Source organism: Anser brachyrhynchus (assembly GCF_964034855.1).
Source record: "Anser brachyrhynchus genome assembly, chromosome: 19".
NCBI classification, from domain to species: Eukaryota; Metazoa; Chordata; class Aves; order Anseriformes; family Anatidae; genus Anser; species Anser brachyrhynchus.
Window position 1 is genome coordinate 2,677,204 of NC_137712.1, and position 27,332 is coordinate 2,704,535.

The window sequence follows — 27,332 nt, forward strand, 5'->3', positions numbered from 1 at the left end:
CTTAAGTAGGATGTACAACTCAGACGCTCTTTCGCTATCCTTTATTTCCTCTTTTCTATGTTTTCTACTTCTTACCATTGGAGTTGTCCTGGTCCAAGGGATTATCTGGTTCCATTACTTCAAATAAAAGCATCCAACATGCAGTTCTCCATGCAGCAGAGGCATAAAAACACAGCAGTTGCCTAAGCTGATTCACCTGATTTATGAATTAGTGCTGCATCCATAAGAGGCTGTGTTTCTTCTTTTGTATTACATCTGGCTGCTTTTCCAACTAGATGGCTGGGTATTACAGCATGCAGGCCTTTTTCCAGCATCCTCTTAATGCATTATATTTAAAGTAGCAGCAACCTTTTTCTCCCATCCCCCAGAATAAGTTACAGCAATGTAACTAGGCTGAGCTGGCAGAGAGCGGAGCTCATTCAGAACAGGACCTGCAAGCGTTCTCCGATCCGTGTTGCTGCATAAAGAGAATGACTGATACAATAAAAAGTAAGTGGGGTTTGACACGGCATGGTACGCACTGCAGAAAATCGCACCAAAACCAGCAAAGGTCTTGAGGGCTTGGGGAATGCCTTCCGAAGCCACCAGTACCCACCCCCTCCCACACAAACACAAATTATGTCCTGTTCCCTCCTCCCCTTCCCCCCCGCTCCAATCTTTTATAACCCTGGATCTCCTCCAGCAATAGTCTGTTCCTTTACTCAGTTTATAATAAACTCTGCCATTCCCTTGTGTCCCTAGGGCTGTCTTGGAACGGAAAGAGGCTGTTTGCAGAATGAATAGACCAGCCACTGCCTAACAGGGAGGCAGCTCGGGGACTCTGCGCTGGGCAGCTGCAACTTGCTGCAGCAACAGCCGTCTGCTGGGCACCTTGTCCCGCATTTACCTCCTTTGCCAAGCCAGGAGCTGCTGCTAAGCTGGCTTCCTGAGAACCTTCTGCAAACGAGCTGGGGGCAAGCACCGGCTTTGATAGAATCAGGTGATACATGACACCAAATTCTGGAACTGCAGACCCTCAAAACAGAGATAACGTTAGTTGGTGGTTAGATCGCGGGACCAGGAGCCAGGTCACCTTTGTTGTACTGCTGGGTCTGCCACTAAGTCCCTGAGACTTCAGATAATTCAGAACTCTTCTTTGTGCCTCAGTTTTCCATAACAGACATTGAAATGTGTCTTATCTCACAAGAATACAGCTGAAAGTTCCCAACTTTAAGTGCTTTGAACTTCTTGGATAAATGATACAGAAGAGGGACTGAGGAAGATGACCCATCCCACCACCTAGATGAGAAATACTAAATTTTACTTTCTCTGAAGACATCTCCAAAAAAATAACATAAAAAGATATCAGTGTGCGACTATAAACCAAGGTGTCTCTCTGAAAGGTGAAGTTACGCCATTACAACAACCCTGGAACAATTTTCCAAATTCAGACTTTCAGGATCAGTATTATTTTGAATGTGTTATTCAAACTCTTTCTTTAATACTCCACCAAAGGCATTAAGATTATCTCGTTCAAAAAAAGAATGCTTTTGTTTAAATCTAAGGCAAGGATCACTCTAAACACCTACAACAGATTTAGTGCATTTTAGGTTTGTCATGGCTGATGACACAGGATTCAGAGGCAGACAACAAGAGTGCAGGGTTTTCTATTTTGGTGCTCCTGGGTAATGCTTCTGCCTTACTAGCTCACTCTTTACAAAGTCATGTAACTTGTGCTTTAGAGCTGACTATTCATGCTTGGTGCTACAAGCTGTAGGCGGACAAATGAATGGCTGGCTGAAGGGAGAAAAACATGCAGTTCTGTATGGAGAAATTAACCTAGCAGGTTGATATGACTCTACTGTAATTGTACCTTACAAAAACACTTTAGTACTGTTCTTGAGAATTATGCCATATTAATAGAAGAAAAACTCATTTCCATGTATTTGTTTTAAGTATTGCTCAGTATATAGTCCCTATTAAATAATGTTCTGAGATCTCTGCCTTGGTCTAAATTACAGTGCTGCAAACCCTATATTCTCTCTTCTAGCACCCTACGCTCCCTATGTTCTTTACAACTTCACTATTTCTCCCCCTCACTGACAAAACAAAAAACCTCCCTCTTTCCACCTTCCCCACAAAGCCACCTACTCTGTGACTACAGGAACACGGCACTCTGCCTGCCTGCAGCCCTCCACCTGTTTGGGGTCATACATACAGTCTAGGATTTAGTACATGATAGAAAAAAGTGCGTTAACTCTTGACACACACATGCTACATCCATGCAGTCTGACGTAACAAAAGCTGACCACGGTAGGAATAGAAGGGACTTAGAGACATTTTGGAAGCGAGCAGTCCTGGCCATTTGGCTACCCTGCATCCCAGGGTCTGGAACTGCACCAACGTACACACACGGTGACTCATTAACACGGCCTACCTAGGTCACAGGAGATGAACTCCAGATGCTGAGAGATCCGCGATCATCCATGTATAGCAGTACAGAGTGCTGTAATGCTCATTGCCGTTGACGGGAATTATATAAAGAGAGAATTTGTATTTTTCCATGAAACAGAAACTGTGGATACATAATGTACTTTTCATAGACAATTTAGTACCAGGAAAGAATAAACACCTGTGAAATCCTTCCTCGTGGTGAATCAAGAATAAGCCGGTAATGCTAACCAAACAGCCAAGACCAAGAAACTGAGACAGGAACAGTGAGAAATAATACTTATTTAGGCCTCAATGACTGTATATGAGAACTGATTTGACTTTAATGTCGTCAAAATGATTTGCTCCTCTGCAGTTACGGCCCTAGTAAAAATTAATCTTTAATGTGCCAGTCAGAATGATGTCAATATTTTGGCTGAAGCAGTACTCACAGTTTCTAACAATCGAGCAATTGTCATGCATTCTTTGCTTGAGCACAGCTCATGCCGTCAGGAAAGGAGCTCATGCAATGATTTTGAAGAGAAAGGGACAGTTGGAAGACCAGGGCTTTGATCACTAGGGATTTTAATTGCTCAGGCACTGAATGGAAAATTGCAGAAGTAAAGAGGGAAATGATTTTCAGACAAATGGCCTGAATGGTCAGAGGCTATGCTAGACCAAATCCTAGGAAAAGAGCCAAGCACATTGAACTAATGAGTGTGGAAAGAGAAGTCTAGCTAGCATATTCTCTGGAATACCTATGAGGTTAAGCAGAACACAAAATTTAGAGTTTGGGAAAGCTGACTCTTCAAGGAAGGAATTTTGAAATGGTTGGAAGGAAGTGGAAATTAAATGTACTCTGTTTCTGTCTAATCAGAGCATCTCTGCATTCCCCTAGATAGGCAGTTATGAGACAAAAAAAGGACGTTTTAATTACCTGATGTCTGCATGAGGTTAATTTTAACACCATCTACCTGCCATACTCCAGTTGTGTTCAATGTGTAAGACTTTATGTCACAGGAATTGGTAGCTACTACTACTTAACTCCTATTTCTTTTCAGTAAACATGGGAATCTTAGTTCACATTTGCCTTTAATTGATGCCGTAACTTGAAATTGTAAACAGGAAAGATGTTACTTTCTTTTAGTTTGCTATTAACTTCCTGTAAAACTGGGCAAATCAGCTCATCTCTCACTTACCAGCTACGTGGATCTGTATTTAACCTGTTATTCTTCATAAAGCAAGTTAACATTTCTGCATCAAGCTATACAGTTTAAGTTTGAAGTGGTAGAGATGCGGGGATATAACTTCAATTTGTTTCCAGGGAAAGGATTTGTTTCCTAAGTCTTTTTGGACCTGGTTTTGTTATTTTATACATAGTGACAATGGATTACAGTCAACTGAGAAGACTGTGAGAAGTCTACTTTCTTTTCTGAAAGGTGTTTTAAAGACCTCTAGGAAAAGGTAAGTAGAAATACCTGTATATATAAACAAGTAGAGTCAAAGCACATTTGAAAATAACATACTCTTCATCCACAAAACCATGTTGATATCATTTTTACGTTGTTCCTGATAGACCTTATGATAGCAAAATGATGTGTTATCTCTAACAGCCCCAGGACAACCCTGAAGTACATCAAACTTTGACTACATCTTACTTGTGCCAAGTAAACGTGACTACTCCACTATTTTAAAAAAAGACACAGGAACATAAAGCTGCAGGACACCTTCTTTGCAATCATGATTGTGACTTAGTTTGAAAGCTATAAAAACTTGAAGAGCCGTAACTATTTAAAGTTCTAATAGCCCTATAGTGAGTCTGTTAGAGCACAAGCAGGTAAAAAATTTCATCTGTTACACTTTAGTTGCTAATACGTGTGCAAAACCAATTCCTGTGGATTCCTTCTCAGTCTGTCACTTCAGTAGTGTCACGCTAGGGGAGAGGACCAAGTTGGAAATGGAAAGATCTCCATTATTTAAAATAAAGAGAAAACATTTTAGGCTGCACATCTAGAAAAAGGATTGAGAAGAGGTTCAGTTGCTTTTCCCCTTGAGAAACGGAAGAGTGGTACATTATTCTGCCTGCTTTTTGATGCAGTCGTTGCTAGCCAGTGTAAAAGATCAGCATGATGCCACAGCTGCCCGCCACCACACAGTCCTTCTTTGAAACATAAATTCATATGTAGGAGGGAGCAATGAATGCATGCAAGTTGAAAAGCCAATGAAGCACAGACCTGCTTAACAAAACAGTCTGCCAAGGTTACTGGGGGTGTTGTCAAAGCCTCTTCTTTTGTGAGGCTGAATAACAATTCATACCAAGTAACCAGCCTCACAGTTTCTTTGGCTTTACCTGGCAAGTTTTCAAAGTCACTCTTCACGGCTGGGTCTGTTCACACTGAGATGCAGCTTATCTTGCCCTGGACAGCAAACGCAGGGATGATCATACTCCAAAAGTTCATGCCAAAGTCCTATTGTGCTGTTTTGCTGCTTGAACTACGTCTGTCGTAAATGTGCTTGTAGATGACACAAGCACAAATTGAAAAATGATACATCCTTGGTTACTTCATAGTGGTAGGAAGAATTCCCCTGCCTCAGCAGCAACTGATAGCAATTCAACCATTTAATTTAACAAATCTGATTATAACTGGGATCTTCAAGAAGCCCCAGTAGCAGGGCAGCCCCAGTTGCCAATTCTATCCATGCCATTCTATCCATGCAAATGTTCTTGCTAGCACAAGCCTTGTTAAGAGAAGACTATAACCTATTTTAAGCTTAGTACTCAAGAACTTTTAAAGGGAGGTTTGTCTGCGGAGCTATCCAGAGCCATAAGGAAGCCTTTTTTCTCAGCTGGGTACTCTTTTGGAATATGAATCATATAATCTGGAGCAACAGGACAGACATTCTCCAAGGATACTTTATTTGGGGAGATGGAAATTTATACTACTAAATCTGCAGACTTTTACCCCAATTTTCTCAAGAAAGTGATGCTCTTTAATCACACATCTAAGGTGGCAACTTTTCATCCAGAACTAAGCAAAGTCCCACCACAGGGAAAAAAACAAACAAAACAAAACAAACAAACAAAAAAAAAAAACAAAAACAAAAAAACAGAAGGTGTAACAATTAAATGGAGCATGAAACGCTGGAAGACCTGTGTTGGAGAGTCTGTGAAAGATATTCCCTAGGATTTCAGTGCAAGAGGCTGTGTCTGTCATATCTTTCCCTTCAGTGCTCTCTGTGTTTTTGTGAACCATTAGGAGGTTTGGTTTATAAGACATTTTCTGGGGTACGAGCAGTTCAGTATCTGATACATCCTCAAAACATGTAACTTACTGAACAATCTTTAGCTTCAAGAGTTTTAAAATAAGCCAGTTCTTCAGATTCTGAAAAGATTGAGTTTTATATATTCAAAACTCTGCCACAAACTACCAAACAAAATGCTACAGAGCTGCAGATTTTATTGTAATCATGATTAGAAAATACATTAACCATAAATTATGGCTATGCAAGGAGTACTCATTGAATATTCTACCATGAAATATGCCAACAATCAATTTAATGCAGTCAATGTTTCTAAGACTGAAAAAATGAATAATGCTATTTGGACATTCTTTCACAGTAACCAGAACATAGCATTACCTCTTGCTACTGTACGCTTCAAACTGATGCAAGGATCTCTGAGCTTCTTCAGTAAAATCCTCCTGGCAGTTTAACGGAGGAAGATAAAACTAAACGGACTCCTGGGCAAAAATAACAAAAGGTCTACAACAGGCAGAGTTCTGTGCACAATTTACCAAGCTGTCTGTTGAGATTCTGCCCTAGCTGACTTTACAGATTCCTAACTATGTTTTTGCAGTTGTCTCCTAGAAACAGGAACAAGAAGCATTCTCTGTTTTCTCAGCTCTTTAAAAAGAGTCTGCAACAGCTTTCTTCACATTCACTAACCAACATATATTCCCTTAATCAGTGGACGGCCTTAAAGAATGGGTTGTTCTTTGATACCATGTTATGTAAATGTAATACAATAGCAACTGGCATAGTGATATATCATTAATAAAAACTTGGACAAAAAGTGGCAATGGAAAGTGCAATTCAGAGAAATACCCACACAAACATTTGAATACTTACCAGAACCTCTGGATACTTGAGGGTGCTCAAACATTGGATAAGAATCTTAAAAGAGAAGATGTTGAAAAGTTACACAGTCCCTCCTTGTATCAAACAAAATTCATAATGACTATAGCTTCTGAAGTGTATCTTATCAAACAGCGAAATGGTGAAAATGAAGTGCTGTTTCTTGAAACACGGACAGAAGTTTCATCTGAGTTTTCTATGCAGGTTCAGGCTAAAATAACGTACAAACCAAATAAATTAATATACCCTTAACAACATCTGCTGGAAAAATAGCCCTGGTTGAGAACTTAAAATATATAAATCTCTTTTTACATACTGAAAATAATCTTCCCTCTTCCAGAGTGGGCTACTCTGCTGCTATTTCTGCATTGGATGTGATGGGATATAGAATAACTGCTATTTGTTTCTCCAGCCTGGATGCTAGGGCCCTGTTACCTAGGGCTGTTAGTAAAATATCCATCCCTCTAAGTTTGTAAAATGCTACAAAAATAAGAAAGGTTACAAAAAGCAAGCACAATGTTCAGATGCATCCAGTTTATGTGATCTCCAAACAGATGCAAGGAAGGTAAATGGCATGAATAAGGCTTTGCAGGTTGTAAAGAAATGGACCCGTAAAGATGAAAACTAATGTCACACTGAGTATTAATTGGAGAGAAAACCCATATCCAGATCTTTTCCTCTGAAATCTTGGTTTCTGCAAATCAGTAGATTTTTCCCATGCATCCATAGTTACAGCATAGAAATATTGCATCAAAATATGTATTTCTTTCCATTTGCAAGTTATCTACAGTAATACATGCTACTTAGAAAGAAAAATTCCAGACAATGTTTAGGCACATGAAAAATGCCATTGCACTGAGAAAGAGACATATTCTGAATCCTCAAAGGCTGTCAAGGCTGCTTGCTCTGAGCCTATTTGTTCTTCCTTTCTTTCCTTCACTTATTGTTTCCTGTCTTTTCCTCACTCTCTCCCTTTTTGTTTAGGGATTCAGCTAATTGTTGTCCTTCCATATCAAGAAGCCTCTTCATTTTAATAGCTTTTTAGGATAAATTACTCCATATGGTCTTCTGCTTTATGTGAGATCCACATAACAAAAAGCAAAGATTTTGAACTAATTTTTGTTTCTTTCTATGTCAGTCGAAGAGAGAAACACAAGATAAATGACATCTTATACTTTCCTCATGTTTCTAATCTGTTTCTGATAAAATAGGCCTCTATCATCTCTTCTTTTTTTTGGCATATTATTGTCATTCTACCTCTTTGTTGTCCGCTAACTTCTGATTTCACATTCACTTTTTCAATACTCTTTCTTGCTTTAGGCAGAATAAAAGTATGAGAATACGGTCTCTGTTCCTACTCAATTAGTTTTGCCTGAGCTAAGACTTCAGAAATAGATCTAACCATATGACATAGATAAACCATTTTTTTTTAACCCAAGGTTTCCATGGAATTGTTGAGATATTGGTGTGGGTATGAAGTACATAACAGCAAATCTCATTTCAGAGTCAGACAGAAAATGAGAAACTTCACTGAAATCAACGGAAAAAGGAAGGGTAAGGTGAAAAGGCAGAAAATAAATACTCATCTTGGCATGTGACAAAAGACTGCAAGGTTCAAACCTGCTATTCATTACTCTGATGAATAAAAATTCCTGAATAATCCATCATCTGTACTCTCTTCCTTTCCTGACCCCTATAATACTCCTCCAATCAGTCTATGCTGCTTCTGCGAGGTTTATCCTTTGCTTTATCTACAGAATGTGTGGGGAAACTACAACAGTTTCCCACTATCTTGGTTTATAGGTACACCACAGATTAGCCCTCAGGTGAGGAATGCTTCTTCCACTTACCCTCAAATATTTCTTAAGTCAGCACAGATTAAGGTGAAATAGAATTAACATCTATTTGCAGCATTTTAGGCAACATAGCTACAAAGACACCGGCCAAGAAATGAAAGAAAAACATTTTAATTTACTTAAACAAAAATAAAGTGCAAAATTTCCCCTCTCCCTGTGTGAAGATGATGGAGGTAATTGTTTTTCTCACATACAGGCATTCTTCCTGCATAGCTTACACTTCAAGTTCCACTCAGTAAAGTCACCCCTTCCTGATGGAGCATGCTATTTTTTATAACTAATCTTCTTTTATAGCTAATCTCCTCTAGAAGCTCCAGTGAGGTGTACAATGCTTTGTCGTTTTTTTCCCCACTCAGACTTATTCACTTTGTCTATGTTATCCTTTCCCTTTCCTCCTTCTCCACAAAATACATACTTTCTGGTTATTTTCTTCAGTTATTTAGGGCATAATCTTGATGCTTCTCTAAGGAAGCTGAGCTATCTCTTTCTTGTAGATGTAAATATCACTTAGCTAGACCAAGTGTCATTGCCTATGCTTGAGTGGCAAATTAACTCCCTGTCTAAGCCAGGAAAAAAATTTCCATCTCCTCTTTAGAGTATCAGTGTGCAATTTTAATTGTGGAATTTTTATTTTATATTTGTATAGCAACACAAACACTTGATACAAACATCTAAATTGGATAAATGAATGTAATTCTTTACTAGTTCTTGACTTCAGTCATATGTGAAGCCATTCTAGGGTAACACTTTATCCTCTAATTTAGGGATACCATGAAATGAAGCTTCCATATAAATCAAACTTAACAGAACAAAAAAGAAAAAAAAAAGATCAAATTGTTAATAATGGACAGCACTTCTGCCATTCATCACCCAGGCCCTGTGAAGAACTTGCTACTTAGAAGTTAGCTGTGCATTATGTTCTTCCTGTTTTCCCCTTTCCAAGGTTTTCTAAACCTGTCCACAGCCAAATCAAAGAAGCCAGTGGTTTTCCACTCTGTAGAGGTTACCCCTCTATAGATACGCCTACTGTCACTTCCCACAAGTCAAACAACTGTCTCTTCCCAAAACTTCACCTCTTTTCTCTCTAATTTACTTGTAACCACTCTTACCTGATGCTCTTTCTTTACTTCCAATGCATCTCAGTTTCTAGGATTGCTTTCCATATTGGACTAGGTCCTTTTATATTTCAGAAATTTTGCTCTTAATCACGCTTGACTGACCTCCTGTGCACTCGTACACAGATAACTTAGACCTGTGCAAAGGCCAGAGCGTGTGCTGTAAGGCCACGCGTGGCCCTGCAGCAGATGGGGAGGAGAGGTCTACACCACTTCGTGACTGTCACCTCCTCGTCACCCAGAGCACCAGAGATGCATGGGGTGGAGCTGAAGTAAACTACTACAGTTCTGCTCTCTGCCCTGGTGCATCTGTGCCTGGGCTTCAGCTCTGCAGGAAACAAGCTTAACCTACCCGCTGGGGAGAGCTGGCCACACGTAATAGCCATATGTATGTTTATGCACACACATACATGCCTTAGAAATTACCAAAGACAATTAAAGCACAGACTGCTAATGCTCCAGCCAAAAGAATAATTTCAGTGTTTAGTTATGTAAGCAACCCTCAGATCCCTGCTTCACAATCTGTTTGAAATTTAAGGAACATGCAGCCTTTCTGGAAAAAACTATGGACCAAATTATGTAGTAAAATCAACACAGTTTTCATTTACAAACAAGAAAAATTTGATCTAAACTTTCAGTGTTTATTTATGGTTTTGTTTTCCTTGTCATTTGTTCATTTCTAAACCTGCATATAGGAGAAGGCGCATGTTGCTTTTGCTGTAATTTTGTCTTTTGTCGTTATTTCACACGCCATTTTCTGCTAGTTTACAGACCATGAACAGTCCACAGACCACACAGGTTAGGAAACACTACTCGAGATGTGCTAGCTTTCAGTAAACATCTATTATATCTCTGCATGTTTTCAAGCATATTCAAAAGCAAACCTCTTCCATTCAGCTTTTCTATGCTACTTCTGTGAACACAGGGCCCTGCGAATACCATATATGCGATAATTGGCAGGTATCTAACTGGAATTATCAAGTCTGACCTACTGCAGTATATAACTGCATTAAGATTCAGCTGCTGATCCTACCGACTGTTCAGCATCATCTGCAGACATATATATGCTCCTCTCCCTGCGCAGAATTATCATCTTCAGAGGCTACAGAATAGACTCTCTTCTAGTTTTGTTAAAGTAACTGAGACTATTAGAATGGTTAGAAGAACTTAAAGAACATTTTTCCTCCTTTTTTTGGCAGCCTACTTTATCTGATCTAGCAGTGTCCTGATTTGCCTTCTTATTCTGACAAGGAGATATAACAGATTTCTATAATCAGTTCCCAACACTTGATAGAATAATTTTAGTGTCAGATGAAGCTAGCTTTGCCTGATTCTAGGAAATGCCTGTCAGTCTGCACAGGCTGTGATATCCTCTATCAGGCTTCTCTTCTGCTGCGGGTCTCTGTCATCATCAAACAGATCCTCCCCACTTCTGATTCTCTAGGCACAACAGGCATGGCAGTGAACCGAGACTCTCGCAGGATTACACAAAGTGCACCTTAGGCACTGGAGTCAGGGGTTCGAAGCTCTTTGAGCTCCTGTATGAAGTGACAATTTCATTTCCCTTCATTTCCCTTTCTTCATTCTCTCGTGATGTCTTGGAAACATTTTATTCCAGTTCAACATTAGCTGCTTTCTCTCTCACTTCTTTTTATATTCCTTTCTCTCCCCATCTGGTAATTTAAAAGGAAATTGCATGGTATTCAGCATTATCAGCCAATCTGTTTACTCTGCTCTTGTTCAAACTAAGACCGTTCCTCACACACTGAGCTGCTCTGTCTCACCCCCATACACACTATTAGTATCCTCTAAGCCTGTATTTTCTTTCATACGTCACCTAGAGCAGTAACCCACACTTCCAGAGGTACAGATCTTCCTAAAATTTTGTCTGTTTTTAAATAAAGACATGGGAATAGAGGTCTGTGGAGAAGAAAAGAGCTGTCCACATCTGGGCCTTCTCTCGCTGCCAGGCAGCCATAAAGCATTAGGCATGCCGGCACACACGAGAAGGAAAAGGCCTTGACGCCATTCTGGCTACCAGAAGAGCAGCATTCACAGCGACAGATTCCACACCCAGCCAGGGGAGACCATCCCCATGCTGAACAAGCTTTCTCTTTAGAAACACCTTCTCGGTGGGCCAGAATTCCTCCCTCCCCCAGGACCAGCCCAGCCCTTCCTAGCAGTGACTCCTCAAAGCGCCCCAAATAACTACTGTGCCGCACTGCTGTCCGGGCTGACGCTGACTCGCTCCACATCACACAGTTCATGATTTCATCACTGAAGATAAGGCCAACTTTGACCTGTGTTCCAACTCCTTCAGATCCAGAATTAATAATACAATAGCTACTTTGATCCCTATCAGTGGCTAATGCTAACAGTAAAACGCTGAAACAACTCTTGATAGCAACAACGTGAAAGTTTTGCGCACTCAGGCACAATAAGCATAACTGGTATTAAAGTATTTTAAAAGCCATCAGAGAAACAACTGATAGGAAAGGCTTTATTGAACCTGTTAGTGAATTCTCCTCTCATGATCTACTGAAATATTTCAGATAGACATCATCCTTTCAAAAAGGAGATAACATTTTGAGTGATAAATCCTATTTCCTTAATTCTTCAAAAAAATATGAACAAGAATGGAACTGAAATATGCATCTGTTTCTTTGGAGATGATATCAGGTGGAAAAATTGATCTCCAGGATGAAATGTCATACATGAAACTATCTGGCTTGCTTCTGAACATAGACTTGACATCCAGTCACTGCTCTCAAGTTGACCTGTGTTTAGCAAGGCATTCAACCATATGTAATTTAAGCTGATGAACAAAACAAGCTTGTTTCCAAGTAGAAGCATTTTACTTAATTGATGCTTTGATTAAAACAAGTCTTGTCAAAGTTGGTGAAAGCTGCTTAACTGGCAAAACAGCAAAGACCAAATTCTCTGGGGGCCGAGTAGGAAAAAAATACTGATGTATATGTACTTAGCACCTGGGAATTAGGAAAAAAAAAATCTGACTTCTGTATGAATTTGTTACTATTAATACAAATCTTTACTTATGTGCTGAAACAATTGATTCTTGTGTGATGGGAAAGTAGATCAGAATAATTTTACTGAACATTGGAGCTTGACTTCTTACCAACAGCAGGGTATCATGCTGCTATATTGTATGTTGCTTAGCAATGTAATGTGGGAAGCAGCACCACAGTCCTTGACAGCACCATTGTCCATTGAAATGCTTGTGAAATATTACCTGGGTTATATAAAGATAGCACACAGTTATAGAAAAAGAGCATAAAGTTTCAAAACAGGACAAAGGCAAAGAAGAAGGCTGTAAAGAAAAGGCATTGCTATTCCAATGGCAAAAAGGTCTCCCTGGATGATCTTTCACTCTCTGGATACACACAGCATAAATTAAATGTGGAGAAATTGTATCTGTAAAATCTCATTACAGCTATGCTTATAAATGATATACCGTACTGTACAGCAACTGCTCTAACAGTTGACTAGCTCTTCTCCATATACATGCCAATGTCCCTACACTGCTACCCTATAAAGAAGACCTATCATTTATTATTCTGGTGCTTTGCTTTGGTGGAAGACTTTTGTGCTGTGATATACTGACTACCCATAGTGAACAGAACACATACAAAACAGGGAGCATAAGCAAAGACAGATTTGTTCTACAAACAGATTATATGCTACATATGGGAATATTCACCTCACGGCTTCACGGTATACCAGAGGCCACAGGTGTCAGAGGCACGCCCTCCCGTATTCACCACACTTGCTTTTTCTCTGGTGTCTTTCGCGTAGAGAAATGTTATCCTGCTCTTGCTTGATCAGCTCTGACAGCCTCAGTATAACAGCCACTGCCAAGATTTTCCTTCATGCGTGTCCCAAAATGTTTCTCTGGCCCATATTCCAGCCATTCACCACATTTTAACTAGCCAGAGCAAATAGCTTGGGTAATCTGTTTTCTGCCATTCGAAGCAGATGCCAAGGCCTGAGTACCGAAGCAAACAGGAGTGCTGCTTCACTGCTCAGTGTTGGGACGCTCTGAGCCTTCAGCATTTCCAATGACACCCCTTCCTCCTGCACGGTTTTTCATATGTTCACCTTTCCCTGGTGAGGCCATTGCATAGTTTTCAAGTGACACCTAAATGAGCTTGTGTGATAGCGTCATTAATAACTCAAACAGTACTGAAATCCTCTGACTGCTGCAACAGGAGGTCTCTCCAAAAGAAGGTGGGTCATGTTTTGCTACTCTTGCCAGAGACTAGTGCTGAAGCATTTTCATGTCGCACGCCAATGGAGGAATGAGCCCAACTGCGTCATCCACCAACATCGCTCTATAAAACTTTCCATCACTTTTCCATCACTTCCCCTCTTAGCAAAGCAGCTGAGACCAAGAAGCTGCACTAGACACTGGCAGTACACAGAGAGAACACACAAAACTGAATGTGTACATGGGAAACACACGACCATCAGATCGAATCGAAACAGGCTCCAGTGCTGTATCACTGGATTCATCACACTCTCGTTTTTGTAATCTGAAGCAGCACAAGGCTCATATTCTTACTTCAGCGTATGGAACAAGCCTCAGATTATGATGGTTCATAAAGATGCAGGAGCAAATCTGCATCTTAGTTAAAAAAAAAAAAATACTGAATAGACATGACAGATCCTAGGGGCCTTTCCAAGGAACAATTCAATATTTCCTTTTATAGTATTTGGCAGAAAAACACCACAGAGTTTATTCAGCTTGAATTAACTAATGGATTTGAGCATTCCCTTTAACAAAGAGAAAAGATGTTGAGTTACACTGACTGCAGGGTTACTGAATGCTTTGGACAAACCTCATAAACTGATTTACCACAGAATCTGTGCTGGCTTTTCTGGTTTTTCTCTAAACTTACGTACAGTGATGCTTTATACTTCAAAACGAGAATTCCTAAATTTGTTTAGAAACATTTATTTTTGTTGGTGTACTACTTTCCCTTATTAAAAATACAAAAATGGAAACAACTAAAAAAAAAAATATATAATGCTGTTGAAAGAGTCATCAGAACAGAAGCAAAAGTTTCAGACAGGCCAGATCCCTCGAACATGCCAGCAAACCCCCCTGCACAAGCACACAGTACACATTTCTTTAGAGGGCCCACTACCCGCAGAGCTGAACCTCAGATAAATACAGGAGTACCAATGGTGAGATTTACCCCATACAACAGTAGTAAGCCACGCTCATCTTCAGTCAAGAGGAACCTGGTTTTGATCTCAAGGAGTATGCATTTGATATGCAATGACCGTTCTCCTACATCAGCGCTGAGCTGTTAAAGCAGGAAGGGCACTCAGCTGAGAGCACTGCTTGCCTCCCTCTGAAAATGGAGCGTTTGCTGTGGAGGCCTTCCTGAGCACACGGCCGCTATCAAACCTCTGTTCTCCATATCCCACTTGTTACCTGAAAATAATGCATTTGATAATTTAAACTAGTAAATGCACAACACTGCGTGGGTCATTCCTCTTCACTAATCAGACATATAAGGTTTTCATGTCAGGCCTCCTTTAGCCTTCAAATCACTCCATATTTCTTTGAATTCTTTAATTTGATTCCCTTGACTTAGTTTTTTAAGCTTCTACCACATATTCTTGGTTTCTCAGCCTTGGCTTCCTTTTATCCGATCTGAAATTAAGATCTATTCTGTGCCCTCTATGCCTCTAATGGATTTTCTGCTTAAACATAAGTGAACGTATAATTCAGCCAGAAGCTTTTTCATAACAGTGCAGTCTTACAATAGATTAAAAGCAGCTAGCTTTTCCTAATGCAAGCCCTTCTTTGGACCTAGTGCTTCAGAGAAGTTTAGTATAGGCAGACTTCTTCCTTTATTCCTTACTTTCATCCTGAGGAAGGTGTTTTTTATAAAAATTCACTAAACTTCAAGGCTCTTTGTTTTCTTCATTTTTATTTTTATCAATTTTCAGCTCAGAACTGGAAAAAGATAGCTTGCTATCTTGCAGATAGAACTGCACTCTGTCTTGCTATCTGTAAAAATATTTTTTGCAAGGAGAATAGCAACCCCACCTACCCAGGCTGTTGCACAGAACAACTTTCAAAGTCTGCCCTTACACTTTTCACCTTCTCAAGCACGGCGAGCTCTGGAAGCACCCAGACGTGGGGAACAGTTGCAGTTACAGGGTGAGCAGCAAGAGCATTCCTGGCTTCCTCACAGCCAAACCTTTCGGCATCAATCAGCATCATTCACTGGGGCTGTCAGTTCAAGCCCACAGACCCATCAGATACTCATCCTTGTATTTCCTTGCGACGCAGCTAAGCCTCTGGACTGATTCTCTCTAGTCAGAGGATGAAAAACATACCTGAACAACAGCTGGTGCATGCAGTCTGCCTCTAATTTTTAAAGTTGCGAAGTCACCAGTGTTAGGGAGGCTTCTTAGCCTTTGCAGACCAACACTCGCCTGCACCACAAGACCTTGCTCCACATTGCTTCAATGCACGACTTACCAGCAATAAATACAATTAACTTACAACAGAGAACCTAAACTTGTCTCCTTGTCCTGGAGACAAAATAAAGAAAACAGCTTTTCTTAACTGATCCCGTGGTTAATGTGCAGCAATGAGGCAGACACCGGCTCCCTCAGCGTGTGACTTCTGGCAAGGGGTATCAATGCACTAAGCCCTTTTCACTGGAATATCTGCAGAAAACAGTCAGCACCAATGCTTGATGGCACCTTGTAGCGCTGCCTTTTGTTTCTCTACAGAAAAAGCTTAAACTCCCTCTTGTGGGTAACTGGAGAAAATCCTTTTTGTAAGAATCCACAGCAGTTGGCAGGATGGATCTCTCCCTTTTCTACCTTACGTTCACCACTCCAGCACAGGCTGTGTGGTCTCCACCCCTGGAGGGTTTCAATACCAGCCAAGTTAAAGCCCTGGGCAACCCGGCCGACCTGACAGCTGACCCTGCTTCGAGCAGGAGCCTGGATTAGAGACCCCCTCCTGGCCCCTTTAACCTCAGTTATATCTCATATTCTTTTGATCCTATACACACAGAAAGGAGAAAACATACGCCAAAGAGAGCACAACAGTTGCTATAGAAGAGAAAAAAAAATATGGAAGTGTATTAGGAACCCCATAGTATTTATCTCATTAGTTCCAAACGTAGCTGATGTCATCATCTCATTGTGGATTTTCGGCAAACTACTGTAGGAAACATGGCAATGTACTGCACTGTCCTAACTGCCAAACTGAGTGAAGAGAGAGTAATAATGAACAGATGTACAAATAAAGAATTAATCATTTTCCTACCTGAGACAACCTGCAGGATAGTACAGATATAGATATGATACAGACAGCAGCACCTAAAATATTTTCTCAAGAGCCTCTTTTTATATCTGTACCCCAAAGTAACCACAAATCTCAGACATACACACTGCTAAATTACATGATGCACCACAGCCTAATTCTTAAAATACTTGGGTAGCTACGAGCATAAATATTTACTTTCTAAAAATAAACAAAACAATACATGTAGATGGTGTTTTACATCCACAAGTCTCAAAAAACCTTTAGGAAAGTTAGAGGAGCACTACAGAACCACAGAGGTTACAATCGTTTGTTTAAAGTTATGAGATCAGGAAAGTGCGCTGGATCTTTGTGCTTTGTTTCTGGAGACCAGCTCAAATCATCTAATGAAAATTCAGCCCAGTTGCCTTGCGTGAAACATAATGAACATTTTATGAGATGGCAGAGATGGCTACAGAAGATACAAAGGCAAACAAACCAGAGTTTATCACTCAGGAAATACTCACGTTGAAAGCCTATATGTAAGAATAAGCTCAAGAAATAAAAAGACCGTTTGAGTCATTTCTTACAAGGAAGCTTTATAGCACCATCAACAAGATACCAAGGCCATGGCAGTCAGAACGCTATCCCAGTACAGCTAGACCTCTTTGTTGCAAATCTTTTCAACCAGAGTCAACTGTTTTTCTTCAAAAATTTTTTTTTTTTTTAACAATCCAGCAGTCATTGCAACTATGGGCAAGGGGCACTATAAGCACATGCTTACAAATTCTGGAATATGAACAAATAAAAGAGGAACAGAAGATATCCAAATCCTTTCAGACTGTATCCTGTTCATAAATTACATGCAGACATCATGGTCCCCTTCACTGATACATTTTTGTAGTCCTTAAAAGAACAGTATTTGTCCTACTCTCTAAGGCTTCCTCTTTTTTATTTCCAGCATCTAAGAAAGGTGAATTGATTGGACAGGAATAACCGAGTCTGGTTTACTCAAATATTAAAAAGAAAAGCACAGTTACATGAAAGCAGCACTAGAACCCCATTACCCATTTGTTTAGTCACACTGAAGGGGACAAATTTATTTAAAAAGAATTAGTCTTTTTCCTCCGTCAGAGACGCTAGCTATTAAAAGTTTCAGGTTTGCATCATAAAACATTAAGGTGAGGCAGTGTTAGATCTTATTCCTTCTTCAGCACTGCTCAGAAAACACAACTCAGAACATGGGTTTCTAATGTTTCCCTCCCATTCAGTCTGCATGACAGCAGCCAGGTGTTACTGCACATTTTAGGAATACACTAAATACGCTAGCCTGCTCACATGAGAGGAAGAAACTCTTCCTGCGAAAATAACGATGTGGGGCACACGCTACGCTTTGCTTTCAGCTCTGATGATTACATAGCATTATGGCCACTTTTGGCAGTTAATAATGCACCCAAACGTACTGCCAGGCACAAGACAGACAGCTGATGAGTTCTGACTAGTAGAAAAATGCTATTAGCAGCCAAGGAATGACCCTCCTTTCACAAAACCTCTGGCAGTAGGTGCTCTGGTCCCTGTGGAGGTTAAGTACCTCCAGAAACATTTCCTCCAGCTCTTGTTCTTTGCAGACCTAACTTTCATAATTAACAGAGCAGAGTCCCCTACACCGTAGTTAAACCCAGCAGGACGCAGAGCAATTTCAGCTTATGTTTCAAACTTTTTAATGAACCAAGTCATTTTCAGAAGTTATTGTAAAACATGAGCCACATACAGCCACCTGTACTTCACCATTTCTGGATCCCAGAACAAAGTTTTAAAGATGTAAACTCAACAGTAGATCACTAGCTTTTCTTGGTTTACAATTAGAACACTGTTTGTTCACATAGGTTTTTGAATTCATTAAATCTCCTCAGTGGAATTTCTCTCCGTGTATTCCATCATGCAGAGACTGGGCAGTTTTCCCCTCCAGTGTTCTGATAATCTAAAACAGGTATGGCAATTTTTACTAGCTGGAGATATCCCTTCTTCTTAAAATTCAAATTATTGCAAGCACATGCTTAAATTACACTGAAACTTTAATACAGGTTTAAGCTACCTACTGACATAGAATTTATTTCTATACTTTTTTTTTTTAATTACAAGTAAAAAAATAATTTATCATATTCAAAAAGTTATAATGGCACCCGAGAGCAATAGAAACTAGAAGTCTCCATAACAACAAATTATATTTAAAATCAACAATGAATCTAGACATGTGGGTTTTTTATGCATGGGGAAAATTCTTTGCTCAGAACCAAAAATAAGAACCAAAACATAAGGTTGTAACAACATAATACAAAACATTTGACTTAAAACCAACTGAAAAGCTGCATTTGGAATTTAGTATTGAAGGACAATCAGTAACCAGAGAATACAATACGCGAGACAATGCCTGATGTGAAATGCTACTTATCAAAATTGATGGTGTATGTCTATAAATATAGCAATCTCAAAGAGATGGAGTTTGCTGACAGCAAATCCTGGCCATTAAGCAGGACAGAATCTGCTGGAAAAGTGTCTGACTTGGTTTAATTAGGCTCTACCTGTCATTAGGATTGCAGTCTACATCTTCCCTACTGAAACTCATTCTTTCTTTCTAAGTTTTTCTTACATCTCTACTCTCACACAGACTTGGCATTTTTATTGTTGTTTTTCAGAATTAATTACTTTTGGCTAAACCCCGTGGGGCTCAAAGCACATGACAAAATCTGAGACTGAACAAGATCACTGTTGTACCAACGGATCCTACACTACGCTGTGCTCTGAAACATAGAAGGTGAGGGTGGTGCATGCCGCCCTTTAGGGAGCACCTGCTCACACTACGTAGTGGCAAAAGGAAATGCTGCTTTTTGGCCAGAGGTAACAGGTCACTCACAGCAACAAACCAAATTTGTATAGTAAAAAGCAGTTGTCCTGCCTGTACAGCAAGCACTTTAAGATTGCTGAGAGTTTGAAGCTGCCTACTGACATCTATCCAGGACAGAAGCCCCATCCAGTGCAGCATTTCACTTCTGCCTTCTATTTGTGAGGGAAAATGAGTTAATGTGTCATTTGCACTTAAGCAGCTGTTTCAGACATTTTGGTTACACATAGTTATTTTGGAGTCTAGATAAAATGCAGAGGTAAAAGAGGGATGAAAAATCTGCAGTGAGTGTACTGACAAGGATTCTCTCTGACAGTACCTATGCATGGGTGTGGCAGAACATAGTGCTTAAAGATAGGGGGATGAAAAAAATCCTTGCTTGAAAACTTTGTGCAAGAATTGTTCTGAGCACTGCATGCAACTGAACCTCCCTGAATTTTCAGCAGAGCACTAAAGCAGCTGGCTTGGAGGTAGCTGTAAGGCGAGAAGAAATAAGACTGCAAAGACTGAAGTCCCGTATAAACAGTAGCTTACATGAAAAACTGAGGTTCTCTGTCCCTATCAACAGATCTCCAATCATTTCACTGGTAATGAAACCTCCCAGAGAAGTTTGTCCCTGAAGATCAAAAAATGGACCTGCTCATATTTTGAACTCTACCAACCCTGAAAGCATTGACTGGAGTACAGGGGACGAAAGCAGCTAATGCTAGGATGCACTGCCTCATTAGACATCTCCAGCTCTAAGAGAGTTGACATTAGGCTTATTGCCAAGCTTTGCCACATTAGAGGGAGAAAGGAAAAGGACACGGAACAAAATTGGGAGAAGGAAGTAATCATTAACACCAAAGGGCAAGACTCCTCCTCCTCATCCCTGCATTCTACTCCCTTACTCATCCAGAGTGCATTATATGACATAATTTAGAGTAATATGTTCTACAGCAGAATGTCCTGCCCATATTTATGTTTTAATGAAAGAATTTTATCAATGATGATCAGAGAAACACAGTGCCCATAACTGGTGAATACGAAAATAAAGGGGCATGTTTTTTGCCCTGACATAAAGGTCTTTTCTGTGATGACCAAACTGGCCACAAAATGGGAACATGGGGGGCAATGATTTGATTTCCAGATGATTTTTTTCTATATGGTAAATAATGTCTTTAGACTAAATTTATGTACACTTTAAAACATTTTAGAAGAAAATAGAGAAAAACAAAGAAACATTCCATTTGGTATCAGACAACCAAAACCAGCCAATATGTGTTCCTTTCAAACCATAAAGAATCCACCCTTTTGTTTCTCAGCAAAAAGTAGAATACGGCTTTTTTGGACATTTTTCAGTCTGGATGTATATTCATTTATTTGTATAAATTCTACTTTAAAGTGCCTATGTTAGACTTTCTTCTTCTCTTATCAAGTTGGTATTTACCCTTAAGGAAAGGAGAACTGATAGTGCATGACATACCAACTCTGAAGGTGCCATCAGCTCACGTTCGTCACTCCCGAGTCTTTTTTCCTGTTCCATGCCAGAGATCAGCATCCTCTCCACTGTTCCAACACGCCTGCTCATGGGTTGCTAGGATCTGGAACATCAGAATGACGCAGCTGAAAACAGGCATCACTTTTTAACAGGTATTTTCTACTGCATCATTTCAGTTATTTAACAAACACTTACCCTTCCAAATTTTGACAAGCTCTAATTAATTGCTGTTCCTGACTGACTTCTCCTTAAATTACTGGGTATGTCAGAAATAGCACAAGTACAAAGAGATTACAAAACTTCAAATTAAGGAGTTGGTAAACTATGGGATATCACAACAAAGCTATCTATGTACATGTATATGTGACTGTGTGCGTACAGTAGACTGAAATTGTTCCTACTTCTTTTCTGCCATGCACTGGAAGTTTAGATTACAATTCTGCTCCATGTTGTGATTCCTTCTCCTGTTAATACGTTAATATGTGCGTCTGTTACAGTAGGAAATTACACAGTACTTTTCTTGTTGTAGGCAAGTGTACTTGAAAAAACAGGAGACAAGGTGGCTACCAGAAAAAATCTGAGCACAGATATGTATAGCCAGTGCTAAACAGGAGCTGCTCTCCTCACTCCTGAGCAAAGCGAACTGGGCAAAACAGCTCGATTCAGAAGTGTCCAGAGCAAAGAGAACTTCTCACAGCAGTACAAGCATGTTGCTTATAAGCAGTACACTATCTAGGAATTTTGTATATTTAACCCTGGGTGAGGATCATTAGGCTTTCTGCAGCTATACACTACAACCAAAGCAAAAAATACCAGTTGTAAAATCTGAACTGGAAAATATGTATCAGACAGGGATTTTCAGTATGCTGGGGGGCTGAAAGTCATAGGTTACTTTAAAGTACATCCTGGTACACATATTGCCAGAAGAGGTACGAAGGCTGAAAGTCTATCTGAAACATTCCTCATTTTTATGTTTCTCTGCAATCACAATAGAAACAAATATTAAGCCAAAGACACGCGTTAGCAGTGAGGCTCATTAGGTACAAACTGCCCCATTTCACATTTCTCTCTGATTTACAACAACCAAAAGTCAGCTGACTGTTCAGGTCTCTCCCCGTTTTTTTTATAGCTCAAAAAATGTGCAAATGGACATTTAAAACGCATTTCAAAACAATTTTTGTCTGAGTGTACATCTTGTTTACAAGAATGAACTACTGAAGCTGGGTAATAAAACACTGAGAAATGCAGTTTATAGTGGAAACACTGGCACAACTTTAATTACTGCAGTGTAAAAGGCATCTCTGTGCACAGGGTTCCAGCATATTTTTAACCTACATGAAAAAGTCAAAGAAGAAATCTACGCAACAAGAAATGGAAACATAAATCCCTTCCAAATGTTAGACAATTTCTGCTGAGAAAGCTTGCAACCCATTAGAAAGACACAGTCCCGTGGATGAAAGGAGAGGCAAGCAGTGGTATTTCACCCATTGTCAGCGCTGACTCCGTTCTAACCAGAGGCAGAGGGAGCTTTACCAGCAACTTAATAAAGAACAAGACCTAAAGTCTTTTGCAAATTGGCTCCATGAACAAAAATAGTCATTTAGGAAATAGATTGCAGGCTTAGGAGGAAATAACAGCTTCAGCTGCTGTATAAGAAGAAACGTGCAAACCAATATCCACTTCCTAGATACAAGGCATCAAAACGGAACAGAAGTATGTGGAATATCAGTAGGGTCCAAACAATTTGAAATTTAATGGACTTACTGTTAGCTCAGTTTCCAATTACTATAGTTTCAGTAGCCTTTCCCACCCAGAATATGGGAAATGCTGTAAGCGAAATGCAAGGAAAGCGATCATACGCAGAGAAACAGCCACTTTCCAGGAACATCTGCACTGCATATTATAGACAAAATAATTGCTCCCAATTCATCTAGCTCAACTCAAAGATAAAAACGAGATGCCAAAATAGCACTCAAGTCAGACCATTCCGGTTTATGTACACACCAAGCCTCTCTCACGCTGTAAATGCAAAGACCATCTTTTGTTACTGTAAGTGAAATAATTAACAGTAATAATCACACACACAAAAAAGAAAAAAAAAAAGCTTCCTCTAAATAAGTCTCAGAAAATGGCACAAATCAGGCCAGCGGGGAATCAGACAAAGCAATGTATCTTTAACAGAACTTCAAGACAAAATCTCACTAGCGTATAGCTTCTTGGGGCCTCCTCACATTACTGTAGCTACAACTAGTAAGAACAAATGTAATCAATATTAAATTGTCCTGCTGAAGCAGTAGAAATAAGAGTAAAGTATTTATTTCACATAGCATCCTGGAAGCTGTTCTATTATCAGATAATCAGCTGCCCAACAAATGCTGCATAGAGGCAAGCAATGAAAGTCATTGACTAAAGAGCCAACTTGACAGCTCCAAAAAGAGTTTGAGTTAGGGCTTCCAGAAGCAGTGCTTTATTAGTGAGATTTACTGTGTACATCATTTCCCTTAAAAAGTTCCTTTATCATCATATCTAGTAATTTAAACATAGTCATCACATTTATCTAACCTTGTAGCCAACTAGATCTTGTCAACCAAGTCAGACAGAGGCCACAGCAGTTTAATCATTTCTGTTTTCTTTCTAATAATGTTTTGCTGGCTCCATGGGATAAACATTTAGTTACAACTCTCCTGTTCTGCTATAAAACACTGCACGCAATATATTTGGAATTACTGTCACAACTTCAGCTCACCCAGGACTTGTAGTTAACCATCCTGATGGCGCAGACACCATTCCTACACCACGCTGAGGTAAGCACACAAGATTTAGCTGCTAAGGAACTGTACCCTGCATCAAAGGGCAAGGTCTGAGCTGCTAGGTGTAACGCACGGGGGATTGCTAAAACTGGTGACCATACGCTTAATACAACCTTGCCAGTGATTTGTAGTAGGTGTCTGAAATCAACGTAAATTCCTTCTTTAACCCTTTCCCCCTTGCTTCCAGTCATTTAAATCTGACTTCCAGTAATCCTTTTTTTTTTTTTTTGTTAAAGCAATCTGGCACTGGTTCCTCTTTCACAGCAGAGCTAGAAAGCACACAGAAGTACAAGAAAGGAAAGCCTTTATTGCCTAATTCTAAAACTCTCCTTAAAAATGAAGTCTGCTTCCTACAAATGTCAGGAATCCCGCTTCTCTTCCATCAAGCGATTTGCATCCTGCGACACAGGACGTATCCTCGTGCAGGTCTGTTTCTCTCTGCACAGCAACAAAATGTACCACACTACACCTCAGCTATCCATTTCACCCTTTGCTGCACCTTTACATTTGCCTTCATGCTTCCTCCAGCGCCCGTGAAATAATTCATGACCTCCACTTCTGGTCTATTGAGTTTCTTAACAGATTTGGCAAAAGTAATTGAGCAAATTACTTTTGAAAAGCAACTGCCTCACTTGGTAGATTTCTTCGTCTGTCTTAACATGTCGAGATGCTAATTGCAGAGGAAGATTTAGCAGACAAACTCTGCACAGATTAATGTTTGGGAGCTTGCACATGCTTTCTACTCCGGCTCCTTGCTTCCTTCTTTCTCTACAATTACTTGAGGCCCTTGGTACCTTCACAAACATATGGGATGTTTGACTGGTTAAACTCTCGTATCGGCAATCAGATTATAAATCAAGGAAGAAAAAAAAATCTCTTCCAATTTATCATTGTGATAATTTATCCCTGCCAGCAATTTAACTTTCTAGAATCCAGGACAGGTATCCTAAAGTCTGGGGAGAAGGCGTACAGAAGTGAACTGAGGGTGGAGTCATGAAAGCCAGGAATGCACAATGCTCGTGTGGGTTTGCTTCTTCCTTTTGAACTGTGGATCTGTCCCAGGGATAATTTCAGTCTGTTAGCTTAAGCGATCTCATAGAGCTAATGCAACATCCGTATTTTACAGACATTGTTTAACTGTTGGCACCAGCCTATTTCTGGCTGCTTTCATGCAATGGAAACAGTAAATTTTTCTCCTAATAAACCACTGTCACGATCTTTAAAATTATCTGCAGACTAATTAATTAATCCTTTTATATTGTTCTACAGCTCCAAATGCCTGGTGTATTGCACCCAATAAGTTTACAGTAGCAAGTCAGACTCGTCTAAGCATAAACATTTCGCTTCCAATATTAAGAAGTTGTGTCAGAATAAAAAATTCTGAACTTCGGGGTTGCCTGGCAGCTGCTGTAGGGAACAGTGCTCTCTGCATCATTTTCCACATATTTGTGAAACAATATTGCATATATCACCCACAGGAAAAGAACAGCAAACGTGAAATGCAGCTCAATAAAAGATGAAGAGCCAAAGCAAAAGGAAAGATAACGCAGGCACCTCCGAGTTTTGTGAGGAGGTGGGAAAAAAGAAGTCCTTAAACTGAAAACCAATTCCTATTGTTTTCTATATTACTCTTAGATTTAAGCATCAAGTCAGGGAAGAATCTGTATTTATTGTAAAACTAAGGGCTAAGGTGAGTTCCTAATCAGGCTAAGCTATTCCGGAACTGAAGTGTGAATACAACAGTGGCTTTAATTGTCTCCCTAAAACCAATGACAAATCACAGACACAGAGGCTTTTAGAGTGCCTCCCTAACTATCCACATCGTTCTAGATTTGTAACAATGGTCTTCAAATCTCAAGAAGGCTTTTCTAAAATTCAAGTATTCCATTTGCTTGTAGGAAAACCTTTTTTTTTTTTTTTTGGTATAATATGTTATTTCCTACTTGAGACTGAAAAAAATGTAAGTTCATTTATGCTTTTTTAAAAAAAGTTTCCCTTACATTTTGGGTCAAGTTACTTAGAAATTTGCTCACGTTGATATGATACAGTAAAATAGGCTATTTTCTTCATAGCTATACTGTATTCTAAATTTATTTATTCCGCTAATATAACCTGTACAGACACCTTAGCTCTACTGAGAGTACAATACATACAGAAGGAGCAACACACACAAAAGGTAAGAGTCGAGACTCAGGGCTTTTGTTCCAGCCATCTGTTGCCTTGTAAGCAACCCCCACCACGCAGAAGGGTACGATTCCTTCTGTGTTAGAGCAACGAGACCCTACAGATCAGTATTCAGATATCCTCAGTTCAGTATTTGTCTTCATGAGAATGAGAGCGCAGATACGTATGTTATTTCATTTGCTGTGGCAGTCGATATTAGAAGACTATCAAAGACGGAAACGTCTCAGCTTCAGCCAATTCTCCACGTGACCATATGCTATTTTCATAATGAAGCTATTTGTATGGCCTGCGGAGCTGTGAAGGAATTAATCACTGCTGGCATGAGGTGCCGCTGACTTTGGGTGAAAACTTGATTAAGTGAGGATCAGTCTCCGTCGTGAATTACGAAAGCCCTGGTAGAAAGGGGGGATGAATAGATTGTATGTAATGAATTCGGTGGCTGTGAACTGATCTGTGCTGATTAAGAAAGTGAAATCAAAGTGCATACAAGAAGCATGGACGGAAATAGCACAACGCCTTGGTGAATCACAGCCCTCAGCTCCGACCAGCGTGTCTCACTGACGCCACGAGGAATACGAGGTGCCGCTCAGCCCAGCCACTGCCGCAGAAGAGCCCGGGCCCAGGCCAGTCCCAACGCTGGAAAGCAGAAACGTGAGGAGCCAGGGCTGGAAAGCAGCAGAGACGCACCCGGGAGATTCCCGCAACCCATGACCGACAGCGAGCAGGGTGTTACGCTCTCACATTCAGACCAAGTACAAATAATCAGATAATTCAACAACAACAGCAACTGAATGGAAACATGCACAAATATTTTGACTGCTAAGCTGCAGCTTCTTATCAGCAATCTGTCCCCAAAATCATGTAATTAACGGCAATGATTAAGACAGAAATGTCACCTTACATTTACACAGCAGTTCTCATCCTGATGCGCTTCATTAGCTATCTTTCCAAAGACCACTTCGCGATTGATTTTGCTGTATTTATACTTTGTCTACCCAAATCAGAAAAGAGACAGATTGTTCTCTTTTTAGAATCTCATCAGATAAAAACCTTAAACTGTAGTTTCCATAGAAACGCATCATGGGTCTCACGGGTCTCTATCAAACCTGTTCATAAACTTTCCGCTTTACTTAATACTACATTTTCAA

General features: G+C 39.9%; 1 protein-coding gene across 2 annotated transcripts in view; it reads right to left on the reverse strand.

Annotated features, from left to right (window-relative positions):
- The window catches only part of DAB2IP (DAB2 interacting protein), a 224,554-nt gene that overhangs the window by 190,796 nt on the left and 6,426 nt on the right, over positions 1 to 27,332 (reverse strand). The window contains exon 3 of one of the 2 annotated variants that reach the window (XM_080562025.1): positions 21,176 to 21,293. Coding sequence is in view for 1 of the 2 variants with exons in the window: in XM_080562020.1 (XP_080418146.1) it covers positions 76 to 133 (58 nt within the window). In the remaining variant the exon portion in view is untranslated. Of the gene's footprint in view, positions 1 to 75; positions 472 to 21,175; positions 21,294 to 27,332 lie in introns of those variants that run through there. The other variant, XM_080562020.1, reaches the window with a different exon arrangement.